This window comes from Canis lupus, chromosome 19 (assembly GCF_048164855.1).
Source record: "Canis lupus baileyi chromosome 19, mCanLup2.hap1, whole genome shotgun sequence".
NCBI classification, from domain to species: domain Eukaryota; kingdom Metazoa; phylum Chordata; class Mammalia; order Carnivora; family Canidae; genus Canis; species Canis lupus.
In genome coordinates this window covers 58,827,896-58,840,364 of record NC_132856.1, presented here as the reverse complement: position 1 = coordinate 58,840,364, position 12,469 = coordinate 58,827,896, and the positions used below count along the sequence as shown (strand labels likewise).

The 12,469-nt window shown below is 72.0% G+C and overlaps 1 protein-coding gene across 1 annotated transcript; it reads right to left on the bottom strand.

Moving 5' to 3' along the window:
• Positions 1 to 1,292: 1,292 nt before the first annotated feature.
• On the bottom strand, positions 1,293 to 11,485 carry KLF16 (KLF transcription factor 16). Its single transcript, XM_072788013.1, has 2 exons — positions 10,866 to 11,485; positions 1,293 to 3,447 (listed from the first exon to the last, which is right to left on the bottom strand). Exons 1-2 carry the CDS (start codon positions 11,329 to 11,331, stop codon positions 3,146 to 3,148), a joined length of 768 nt encoding a protein of 255 aa, XP_072644114.1. The 5' UTR covers positions 11,332 to 11,485; the 3' UTR covers positions 1,293 to 3,145.
• Between the last annotated feature and the right edge of the window lie 984 nt (positions 11,486 to 12,469).

Here is a 12,469-nt window from a genome sequence, read left to right as displayed (position 1 = left end):
AGGCGGCCCACCTAGCAGTCTGGGCAGGGAGGGTGCGATATGAGCAGTTCTGAAGAAGGTCAAGAGGGGGAGGGCAGCCCAGGCAGCGGCACAGCCTGTGCAAAGGCCCTGGGGCAGCACCGGGGCTGCGTGGTGGAGGAACAGAGAGGAGATCCGCGTGGCTGGAGCAGAGAGAGCACGTGGGAGAGGAGGAGTGCAGGGCGGGGGATGGGGGCAGGCCGCACAGGGCCTCGGGGACCCTGGTGGGCCCCGGGCTTTCCCCCAGGCAGGCGGTAGGGGAGGGGGGCGGGACCTGAAGGGCGCCCCCCGGTGGCCGCCGCGGGAAGAGCGGACTGGGCGGGGACGGCGGGGACGCGCGCCCAGAGGGACCAGGGGGAGGACACTGCCCGGCCCGGGTGGGCAGAGCGGCGGTGCAGGACGGGGTGCAAGTGGGCCGATTGGGGAGACGTACAGGAGGAATGGCTGTGGGGGGCCAGCCGGGGTCAAGGTCGGGTGACCCCAAGGATTTGGGCCTGCGCGCCTGGTAGGGCGGAGGTGCCAGTGGCAGCCTGGAGCCGACGGTGAGGCCTCGCGGGTGTCGTGGGCACCACCGGAGGTGTGCGCCTGCTAGGGGGGCCGGAGCCCGCGGTTGGGGGGACCCGGGAGAGTCAGGGGTCCCGAGGCCGCGTGACCGGGGAGCGCCCAGACGGTAGGAGGGGACCCCCTCGGGCTGTTCGGAGCCCGTGGGACCGTGTCCGAGAGGCGGGAGGGGGGGCTGCGTGCGTGCGCCCCGAATTCCAGGGACTCTCCCCAAGGGGCGGAAAAGGCAGCTGGAGAGGGAGGGGGCCAGTAGGACAGGGGCCCGAGGAGCAATGTCCGCGGGCCTGCGGGGCGCAAAGGGGGAGAAGTGAAGCACGGGTTAGGGGGTGCGACTGGGCGGCCTCCGGAGCAGGGGCGAGGGCCCTGCCGGCCTGTGGGCCCCCTGCGGTCACCGCCCCCCCCCCCCCCCCCGTGCAGCCCCCTCCAGGGACAGGCGGAGGGCGGGGTCCCAGGCCCTGGGGAGGCGCGGCTCCCCAGCTCGGGCGGGGGCGGGGTGCGGGAGGGGGCGGGCGCAGTGTCACCGCGGTTGCCGGGTAACGAGCGGGAGGGGGCGCAGCTGCGAGGGCGTGGGTGGCGCGGGGCGGCAGCCCCCTCCCGCGGGGCCTTAGGGCCGCGGGGGCTACGCGCGTCCCCAGGAGGGGGCCGGTGACCCGGGCCACAGGGACTCCAGGCAGAGGAGGCAAAAACGACGCAGACACCAGCAGACACCAGAGTCGGGTTTAAAAAAGGGTTTAATTAAATACAAGGAAGAGGCCAGGCAGGGGGGGGGGGGTCACCTGAAAGCACGAGTCCCTGGGAGCCCCTCCCCCTCCCCCCTCTCGATGCCACAGCTCAGAGGCTGCAACCAGGTCCCAGTGGCCCCGAGCTCCTTGGGGGAGGAGGGGCACGGGTCTCTCCAGGCCCCTGGACGCGTCCTCAGCCTCCTGGGCCCCCGGACCCACGGTCCCCCTTCTGTGAGAGGCACCAGCCAGGGATGGGACGATCCAGAGGACGTCCATAAGACACAGGGGGAAAGGGGACCCCAGCCTGCCCCCGCAGACTAAGGCATCTCGCCGGGCGCTGGGAAGGAAGGTGTGGGCACAGACGGGCCCGCCGGGCAAGGATCCCCCCCCCAAGACTGGCCAACGAGACCCTTCCCAGCGCTGCTGCAAAACGGGGGCCTTCCCTGGCCCCCTCCCCAGGACCCCAGGCACCCATCCCTGGATCCTGCCAGGCCGGGTCCAGTCTACACCAACGCCACCAGCCCTCAAAGGGGAGACAGAAAGGTCCTGGAACCCGCGTCGGGACCACAAAGCTCCAGCAGCCAAGAGCAGGACACAGCCCAGGGACGGGGAGGGGTCCTCCCCCTTCTAGGGCGGGGGGTCCTCAGTCCCTGTCCAGAGTGAAATACAACCAGAGCCACAGCGGGAAGACCCCAGGAGAGGCCACGGGGCTCACCCCTGCACACCCCGTTCAGGTCCCGCAGACCTTCCCCCAACACCCACACCCCCTGAGGACAACGGACCACCCACGGGGCCCAGATCAAGAAAGGGATTGGGGCCTGAAAAAATATTTTACCCGGTCCAAAAAAACGAGCTATCCCACGGGGTTCAGGGGTCAGCCCTCGCGCTTCCTGCCCTGCAGGCAGGCCCTCGACCTCCGTCCAGGGGCACCCGCCAGGAAGAAGGGCTGGTGGCAGGATGGAGCCGGCCCCGGGCCTCCACCTGCCGGGAAGGGGCGCCTGATGCTCGATGGCTGTCCTGGTCCCAACGGAGGGACTGATTGTCACGCGATGCTGTGGAAGGCCAAAGTTGGGGACTGTGCCCTGCCAGGAGCGGGCCTCACTCACACTCACATCCACCCACCCACGGGGGCCGCTCGCTGACGCCCCCTCCTACCAGCAGAGACAGAGGAAAATAAATAAGTAGGCATTTGCTGCAGCGCAGCCCGGTATCCACCTCCCCTCCGTGTGAGTCACATGCTCTTTGGAAGAACCCGTCTCTCCCCCTCCCTACCCCTGTCTTAGGAGCAAAACCTGGACCCTCCTGCCTCCCCCCCTCCCTGCCTCCCAGCTGCCCTCCCGCCCCCTGCCGGGGAGCTGGGTGGCAGGGGAGAACCTGTGGACACCTGAGATTGAGTACCCGGATGGGGGCGGCCGGAGCCACACCCCGGATCCCTGAACATCTCCAATGGCTTTCAGTGGGGTGGGGGTGGGGGGCCGCGGTGACCCCTGGTTCACCTATGGCTCTTTGAACACGTCGTCCCTACCTGGAGAGGGGGGCTAGGGGGCCAAGTCTGAGCACTGCTTAGGTGCACCCCTCCTGGGCCGCACCCCCCCACACCCACCCTCTCCGAGGCTGGGCGGTGGCGGCGGGGGGAGGGGAGCGCCTGCTGGCCGCCCCGGGGTTCCTGGTTAACACAGAGGAAGAGTTATCCAACACGGCTATTTACAGACCGGCGCCCCCCTCCCGGGCCACCTGCGGTCCAGTGCGCCGTGGCCGGCCCCTGGCTGTGGCCAGCGGGCGTTTTGCTGGTGCTCGGGGCCCAGGCCCAGCAGGGGTGCGGCAGGGAGGGCTGGGCCAGGGCCCTACAGGCCGGAGGGCGCGGGGCTGGGCGCGGGGCTGGGTGCGGGGCTGCCGGCCAGGCTGCAGGGCAGCGAGTCGCTGGGCGAGGTGCTGCGGGCGCCGGGGCGGCGGAGCAGGTCGGGCCGGAAGCCGGGGTGGCGGCGCGCGTGCTTGGTCAGGTGGTCGCTGCGGGTGAAGCGCTTGGAGCAGAGCGGGCAGGGGAAGCGCTTCTCGCCGGTGTGGGTCCGGTGGTGGCGCGCCAGCTCGTCGGAGCGCGCGAACTTCTTGTCGCAGCCCGGCCAGTCGCAGGCAAAGGGCCGTTCGCCTGGGCAGAGAGAGGGGAGACAGACAGACAGACAGGAGCCGTCAGCGCACGGCGGTCTCGGCAGATCCCTGGGGTCCTGGGCATTGTCCCCCCCCCCCACCCCCGTGCTGGGGGCTGCGCTCTGGGCGAGAACTGAAAACGTGTCACTGTGCAAAGAAAAGCCCCTACGAGCGGCCCTGCCCCCTGCCGCCTCGGAACCTGCAGGAAGCCCACGGCGAGCGGGCGCCCCCCTCCCAGGGCACAGGTGCCGCTCAGCGGGGCTTCTCCCCATGCAAATGGGTCCTGCTGTCCCCACCCCCGCTGTCCCGCGGGGCATGCAGGAGACTCTGGGGGTTCGCCACCCCAGCAACCCTCTCTTTGTGAAAATGACCACCTCGGTGCAAGGGCGGGTGGAGGGGGGTGTCTGGGCAGATTCCCACGCCGGATCCGCCCACGGACCCTTGGGCCCCTCTACAGCTGCAGGGACACGTGAAGGGCCCCGGGGCCACCTGCAGCCCCACAGACCGGCGCGGGGGTGGGGGAAAAGGACACAAGACCCCGGCAGAGGCTGTCCCCGGCATGTCACAGCGGGGCCAGGAAGGGGAGGGCCTGCACGGCGCCACCGGCCTCACCCCGCCCCCACGGAACAGACAGCGGGGAGGGGCGGGCGGGCGGGGCGGGCCTTCACCCAGCGACTTCCTCCGCAGACCCCTCCCACCTCCCAGGCCGGCCTCGCCCATCCTGCCCCGAGCTGCCTCCGCCAGCCCCGAGTGTCTGTCCCCCCACTGCTTCCCCCCCTCCGCCCCCCCCCCCGTCTGGGCCCCAAAGGGTTCAGCCCGACCCAGCGAGCGCTGTCAGCACCTTCCCGGCGGACCCGGGGGCGCCCAGGGCCCACCTTCAGGCTGGGTGCACCGAGGGCCCCCCCCAGGGCCCAGGACCAGAGGCCGCGAGGATCCCGCAGCTTGCACCCCTGGGACCCTGGACTCCCCAGCCGCCCTTCACCCAGGAGTTGGGAGGGGGTGTGGTGGGGGGGTGGGCAGAACGTGGCCCCGAGAGTCGCGGCGCCCACCGCCCCGTGCAACACCCTTGGTGACACTGGACGGGGCAGGACAAAGGCAGCGGGCGGACTCCGGGGCAGCCACGCGCTCAGGCTGGGCACCCGCGGGTTACACACTGGGCCGCGCTGGGCGCTGTGGGGACTCAGGGCGACCCTGGGAGCGTTCCCAGAGGGGTGCTCCGCCTGGGACCTGAGCAAGGCCCCCCCCACACACACAGGCCCCAGGGGGGCCTAGAGGTAACCAGGCCTGGCAGGCAGGACAGCGCCGCGGGGGCGGGGCCTGGACCCCCAGGGTGACGCAGTGACACCCCTGCTCGAAAGCTAAGGGGCTGCCCCGCGGTGACGGGCGGGAGAGGCAGGGCGCTCCTGCCCCCCAGGGCCCAGGGAAGAGCTGCACCGAGCGCTCCCTGCCCCTCCCTGCTGCCGCCACCCCCAGCACCCCCAGCACCACGGCAGGAGCGGGGCTCCCGGCCGCCAGTGCCCCCCTGCGGGCGCCCTGCCAGGAGGCTGTGACCCGTGTGCCAGTGTCACCTGCGGGGGGAGGGGGCAGGGGCGCTCACACGACTGTGCGCCAGACCTCGGGAGCGCGCGCCTTCCCTGGAACAATCCTGGGGGCGGGGGACAGGTCCAGGGAAGGGCCCGGCTGGCGGCCCGGGTCGCGGCGGTGGCGGGCGCTGTCGCCATCTTGCAGGGCGCAGGGGACCGGCAGGGCCGCGGGCTCCCTCCCCCGCCGCCCCTCCTCCCCTCCGCCGCCAGCAGGTTGCAGGAGCTGCAGGAGCGGGCGCACGCGGCGCCGGAACACAGCTGCCGCACGTAGCCCGGGGACAGCGGCCGGCTGGCTCACGTGGCCCCTCCGCTGGGGGGGCGACTCCCGGCCCCGCCCCACGCCCTCCCGGGAGCTCACGTGCGCACGTGGGTGGCCCCGGTGCAGGCCCAGCCCGCGGACACCCGCCTCCCCTCCCACGGTGGGGGGCGCCCAGTAGGCTCAGAGGCCACAGCCGAGGACGTGACCTTTTGACTCGGGCTGGGCTGGGGTGACCCGGGGGGCAGCTGGCGTCACCGCGGTGCCAAGCAGGCTCCGAGACATACAGGCCAAGAGGTCCTGGGGACCTGATGCGGGTAACACGAGGGAGCCACCTGGGCCAGGACCGCTTGGCCGCCCCGGGGTGCGGGCCCTCCAGCCTGGCTGGACAGCCAGCCTTCCCCGCGACCTCCTGAGGTCATCCTGACGGGGACAGAGGAACATGTGACCGCAGCTGACCTCCACGAATGCCCCCTACCAGGTGGCCCGAGGAGCACGGGGAGGCTGCTGCGGAGGGCAGGGAGCGCCAGGGGCTCCAGGAAGAGGCCCGAGGAGTCCCGAGAACGCCCAAGGAGCAGTTGAGGGGTGCAGCGGACAGGCTGGAAAGCTGCGGAGATCCGAAGAGCAGGGCACGGTCCACCCGCAGGTGCTCAGGTGCCCGAAGTCCTCCCCACGCCCACCGCGGGCCGGAACTCGTCACTCTGAGACCAGGAGTCTGATGCTGCAGCCCGGAGCCAGCCCCTGGCCCCGGCCTGCCCCCTCCCCCGCACACCCAGGGCTTTCCACCTCCCCCACCTTCTCCTTTCAATCCCTGTGCTGTTGCCATGGCAACCTGAGGCGGGCACCTCCTGGCCCACCTGAAGCCCTGGTCTTGGCCTGCATGGTCCCTGGCAGCGAACCCCACCAGTAGCCCCTTCCCGCCACCGCCAGCCCCCACGGCAGCTTGGGACTCCGGCCCTCTCGCCCGGACTCACGCAGTGGCCGTCAGCTGTGGCTGAGCCACCCAGCGTGTGCTGTGCCCCAAAACCTCCCAGGGCGACTCCCTGAGCCGAGATCAAAGCCAAAAGGATTACCTGGGTCCCCTCACCGTCCCTGGGCTTCTCGGCAGCCCCACCACCATCCCTCTCCCCAGCACCTCCTCTCCCACCCCAGGTGCTGCACCCCACTGTCTCCTTTCTCAGCTTCTCTGACCTTGTGCGTGGCCTCTCCTAGGTACCCGCCCCCTCACCTGGCGGCACAGGCCGCACATGCCATGGGCACCCCCGGGGTCTCCGGGCAGAGTCCGGCCGCAGCAGCAGCTAACGGTCGTCCATCATCTTGCTCCCCCCACCCCATGAGCTGCTGTCCCCTCCGATTCTTCAGAAGCCCGGCCCCTGCAGCCCGTCCCCTCCAAGGCCCACACTGCCTCGGCCCGCCGCCCACCCAGACTGGCGTCTGGCACAGGGGCTCGCCGAGCCTGCGGTGAGGGGTGACGACTGCCACAGCCCCCTCCCCGCCCCCCAGCACGTGTGACAGGAGACCTGCTGCCCTGGAACAGCCCGGGGCCGCGGTTAAAGGCCGCCCCCCACCCCCCACCCCCCTCACGCCCAGGGAAGCCAGCTCCTCGCACTGGTATCATCCGCCAGCTTCCAGGCCATCTGGGCCAGCTTTATCAGGGAGCCTGGGTGGGGGGTGGTTATCGCCCCCCACAATGTTGGGGGCCCTCCCCCACTCCCCAGTTCCAGCTGCACTCTGCCTGCTGGAGGTTAGGTGGAGCTCACAGGCCACTCCCACCCCCCAGGCCTGGCACTGCCCTTCCCTGCCCCCCCTCCAGGCCACCAGTGCCCTGGGCCCACCTGTCCCTAAAGGAGCTCCCTGCGCTGCCGGGGGCAGGAGGGGAGGGTCTGCTGCCCACTCAGCCCTCGGAGGGCTGTGGCTATCGCCCCATTGGGCCTCAGTTTCCCCATCTGCCTCTCCCCTGGGGCTCTCTTCAGCCAAGAACACTGCCGCTGCCGCCTTGCCCCTCTCAGGCTGCTCAGAAACACTAGGGTTTGCCCAGGCCGCCTCCCACCCTCCGTGCCCTGGGGCTTCTTCCTTGCACCCAAGTCTGTGGGCTGGCCCACCCTCTCCCTCCCAGGCCGACAGCCTGCCCTCCTCAACTCCTCTCCAGGGACCCTAATCCCTGCTCCATAAACGGATTTTCCTCTGCAAAGCCGGGCCTGCCTTCCTGCCCACCCTCCACCCTGCCCTGGGATTAAATGGAACCCTTCACCTGCTCTGACCCTCCCCACCTCACACCTCATCCTCAAAACTCAGGCCCCAGGGCCCTTACCACCAGCCCCTGCAGCCAGGGTACATACAGTCCCCTGTCCCGGGACACACCCCTTCCCGCCCCACAGGACCCCTCGGCATCACCAGGAGAGGCCTCTTCTCCATCCCTGCTGTTGTCACCTCCTTCCGTAGGCCCAGCCCTGGGGCCCAAGGGCTGCCTTGTCCCCACAGTACCCTGCACACACTACGTGCTCACCTAATGGTCCTCAAACTTCAGAAGACAAGGTTTTAGAGGAAAACCGGGGGTCTCGCCTGGCAGTGAGCCTGCAACTCCCTCAGGGGGCACTTGTCACTGTCACAACTGGGGAGGTTTCTGCACCGAGTGGGTGTGGCCAGCGATGCTGCTGAAGCCCCCACGTGCCTGGACGCCCGCAGAGAAGGCTGGGCCCTGGGGATCAGACCTTGGCCTAGAAGCTCCACGTCCACATCCGAGCTCCCTCGGGCCTGGAAGGAGCCTGAGACCCCGGGAGGCACACGGCTTGCCGCCTGCTCGGCACCAGCACTGGCACCGGCGGGGGCTCCAGGGCAGGACAGGGATGTGGAGGTTGGGAGAGCAGGGAGTAGACAGGCAGCCTCTCCTCCGCCCCCGCCCCATCTCTCCTCTCTCCGTCTCCATAGCTACAGCGTCAACTTTTCCTGAAGCTTCTAAAGTCCCGCCCCACCCCGCATAGGAGAGCTCCACACTGGGGCTGCAGGCCAGACCTGGGGGACCACACGGCAGCCCTGCCCCTGCAGCTGGTGGCCCCGCCGAAGGGCCCATGGCCCACCCGGCCTCACCACCCCCCCGGTGCCACACGGAGCGGGGACACGGGGTGCCACACTCGGCTCTGGCCAGGCTCTGCTCCACGCCTCGGTCTGCTCCTCTGTAGAACGGGGCGAGGCTGGACAGGTTCCCTTCACAAAGAGGGGTCCTCAGGCAAGAAGGGAAGGCAGGGCGCTCTCCCCAGGGCCCTCTGCGGGTGACCCAGCTGACCTCAGGTCACCGTTCCTCATCAATCTGTCGCCAGGCCCGTCCCTGGCAGTGGGCTGCACCACGCTGGCCTTGGGACGTGGCGCCCAGCCGGGCAGAAGGGCACCGTCCCCTCTACCAGGACCAAAAACGCCGAAAAGGGCCTTTAGGCCTCATAGCCCTGGGGGTGGCGGAGACGCTGAGCGCACGGTCTCAAGAACACGGGTGCCTGGAACCCTCGGGAAAGAGCGCCCAGGGCGCCCACGTCAGGACTTCCAACCTCCCTGGCAGCAGCCGGCCGGGAGCTGCGCCCTCTGGGTTCCCCCGCCACAGCACAAAGGGGGCTCACACACAGGACCCCAGAGCCACGGCTCCCCGGGGACTAGGGACCCAGCAGGGATGGCGCCCCCCCGGACACCCCCGGCCCGGCTGAAGAACCTCAATTCCTCATTTAAAACATGAGCGGCTGGGGATCCCTGGGTGGCCCAGCGGTTTAGCGCCTGCCTTTGGCCCGGGGCGCGATCCTGGAGTCCCGGGATCGAGTCCCACGTCAGGCTCCCGGCATGGAGCCTGCTTCTCCCTCCTCCTGTGTCTCTGCCTCTCTCTCTCTCTGTCTATGATAAATAAATAAATCTTTAAAAAAAAAAAAAAAAAAAAACAAACATGAGCGGCAACGTGGAGAGAGGCGCCCCCACTGCTGGACCCACAAGGGTCCGCAGGATTCAGGGACACCCTGCAGAAACGCCTCCCGGGATTCGAGCTGGGAGGTGGCCTGGCCGCCCCCTTCTGCCCACCAGAAACTTGGACAGGACCCAGAAGAGGGAAAAACAAATCATGACACCGGGGGGGGGGGGGGGGGGGTCGGGTGGGTGGCTCACCATCCGACAACTAGCGAGGACTGGTGACAGGACAGATGCGGGACGACAGGAGGGTTGCGGTCCCTCTCCGGCCAGCCTCCCACCGCGGCACCCCTGCACTCAGACGGGCCAGCGGGGCCCTGCTCAGACCCCAGTGCCCCCCCTCCCAGGAAGGAATATCTCCCCCGAGCCCCAGAGAGAGCCCCCCCCATCTCAGGGACTCCAGACATCCTTCCCACAGACACACACACCTCACTGCGGCTCAGGGAAGACGGGGGCTCCAGGAGGACACGGTGATGCCACCCCACGTCGGCCCTGGCTGTGCTGCCCTCTCGTGTGTCCACAAGTGGGGCAGAGCATCTAGGCCCCGTGGACAGGGATGAGGGTAGCCCAGGAGACAGGCGCGCAGCCCGAGGTTGCCTGCCTGGCATGGGAGGCCGTGCAAGGGGCCTGGGGCTGCCCAGGCTGCGTCCCCACCACACCCTAGGGCCAGCCTGCTTTCTTGAACCCTCTATACAGCTGGAGCATCCACAGCACCAGGGCTGCTCACGACCCCCGCAGCCACCCTCGGAAGGCAGAGCCCACGCACCCTTTACACAGATGAAAACACTGAGGCCCGCAGTTGGTCACGGGCCTGGAAGCGGCAGAGCTGGAACCCGAGTGCATCCTCCCAGCCCGTGCCCAGACGCCCACCCCTGCTCCCCTGCCCTTCCCGGAGGGCAGGACCCCCCTCAATCCTCGCGCCCTGGCCAGGCACCGAGGCCCACCTTCCCCGAGCCCCCACCCAAACCCTCAGGGTGCACGATGGGGCACCCGCAGGAGGACAAGGAGGATGACAAGGGTCGCTGAATCCTCCCTGCCACCTACCGCGAGGACCTGACTCCCTGGAGGCCGCCCCCCACCCCGCCCCGGCGCGCACTCCCAGCCCCGCCCCCCGCCTTATTAAAAACAAGAACCGCGGGGAGCGCCCCCAGCCCGGCCCCCGCTCCAGGCGCTCTGCTGCCTGCCGGGGCGGATCCTCGCTGCCACCCCGGAGGCGGCCTCGCGGCTCCTCCCCCGCTCCACAGACGGGGAAACCGAGGCAGGGGCCGGGAGACGGCGCAACCCGCGAGCTGCGCGCCCCCGCCGCGGTGTCCCCTCCGCAGACACGAACGCGCCAGGACAGAAGAGAGAAACGGGGCCGCGGGGGAGGGGACGGCCCGGCGCCCCGGGGCCGCCCACCGACCTCGCCGCGCCGCGCGCCCCGCGGCCCCACCGTTCCGCCCGCCAACCGCGCGCCGCCCGACCGCGTGGCCGCCACGCCCCCTGCGCGCGCCCCACCCACCGAGGCCCCGCCCTCCCGGCGGCGCGGCGGCGGCCCGGGCGCGCCCCCCTCCCCGCCCCCCACGCGCCACGCAGTTTGGGGGTCCCGGAGGGGGCGGGGCGCGGGGGGCCGCGCGCGCGGGCCGGGGCGCCGGGGCTCACCTGTGTGCGTCCGCAGGTGCGACTTGAGGTGCGAGGACTTGTAGTACGCCTTGGCGCAGCCCGGGAAGGGGCAGCGGTGGCTCTTGGCGGCGGCGGGCGCGGCGCCGGGGGCGCGGCCAGAGGACGGGGACGAGGCGGCCGAGGACGAGGAGGCGGGCGAGGCGCCCCCCGGGGCGGCGCCGGGCCCGCTGCGCAGGTCGGCCAGGATGCTGGCGGCCAGCAGGTGGGGCGCGGCGGCGGCGGCGGCGGCGGCGGCGGGGCCCGGGCCGGAGGCGGCGGGGGGCGGCGGCGGCGGGCCCGGGGGCCCGGGCGGGGCGGCCTCGCGGCGCGGCGCGCGCACCTCCAAGCCGGCGGCGGGGCCCGCGCCCTCGGGGCCCGGCCGCCCGCGGTGCACCACGGCGCCCGAGGAGATGGCCATGAGCACGTCGGCAGCGAAGTAATCCACGCACGCCACGGCCGCCGACATGCCGGGCAAGGGCGCGCGGCGCGGGCGAGCGGGCAGAGAGGAGGCGGCGGGAGCGGTGCCCGTCCGGCCGGCGGCGGCTGCTCGAGTGCGGGAGGCGGAGGAGGAGGAGGAGGAGGAGGAGGAGGAGGCCGGCGCGCGCCGCCGCCGCCGCCGCCCGCGCTCGGCCCGCCCCGCCCCGCCTGACGCGCCCTGACGCACCGGAGCCCGCGGGGGCGGCCGCGGCCCGCCCCGCCCGGAGGACGCCCCCTCGGGGCGCACGGCCACGCCCCCCGCCCGGCGCGCCCTCCGCCGCCCTGCCCGCCGCGCGCGGCCGCCGGGGGCGGGATCTGGGCCGCAGGAGCCGCCCCCGTCGCGCCCACTCCGCCCGGAGCGCGTCCCCGCCTGCTTCCCGGAGCGCGCCCTCCCCACGCGGGGCCCCCAGCCCGAGACCCCGCCTTTGGGGCCTGCGGCGCGCGCCCCCGTGGGCTCCTCGGAGCACCCCCTCCCCACGCCGGCAAGCTCCGCCCGTGCCCGGTGCGCCCCTCCCTCCCGGGCGCGCCCCGCCCCTCCCGGCACGCCCCTCCCGCCCTCCCGGCGCGGCCCTCCCTTCTCGGCGCCGCCCCGCCCCCTCGCGGGCGCGCCCACCCCACGCCAGGGCGCGCGGCCGGCGGGAGCCCGCCCCTTCCCCGGACGCTTCCACCCTGGCCCGGGGCGCGCCCCCGCTCTGGATGGGGGAGGGCTCCGCGCCCCACGTGGCCGGGTGGGGGTGCGGAAGCGGCCAGCCCCGCCCCCCGGCCACGTGCGCGACCCTTCCCCCTCTCCTCTCCCCGGCCCCGGGCCCTGCCTGGCCGCGCGCCCCTTGCCCCCTCGCCCCCTCGCCCCCGTCTGCGGGAGCCCCGTGCGCCTCCCCGGAGCCCGCGGCTGGGCCCGAGAGGACTGGGGCGCCCCGCCCAGCCGGCGCCGGAGAACCTGCGCTCGTTCCTCTTCCTGCGCCCCCTTGGGGGTCATTTGTGCGCACCCCCCGAGGAGTAGGGGGGGCCGGTGTCGGCCGGAGGCGGAGCGGGGCCCGGGGGTCGGGGCGAGGAGCGGGTGGGGTCGGGGCGCCTCGGCGAGGCGGAGCCTTCCGGCCCTGCCCAGGACCCGGCGCTGGGGACATCGC

Coding starts and splice junctions, on each gene's coding strand:
- KLF16 (XM_072788013.1), bottom strand. CDS start 11,331: ATGTCGGCGGCCGTGGCGTGCGTGGATTACTTCGCTGCCGACGTGCTC. Junction 3,448..10,865: donor GCACCTGCGGACGCACACAG/GTGAGCCCCGGC, acceptor CTCTCTGCCCAG/GCGAACGGCCCTTTGCCTGC.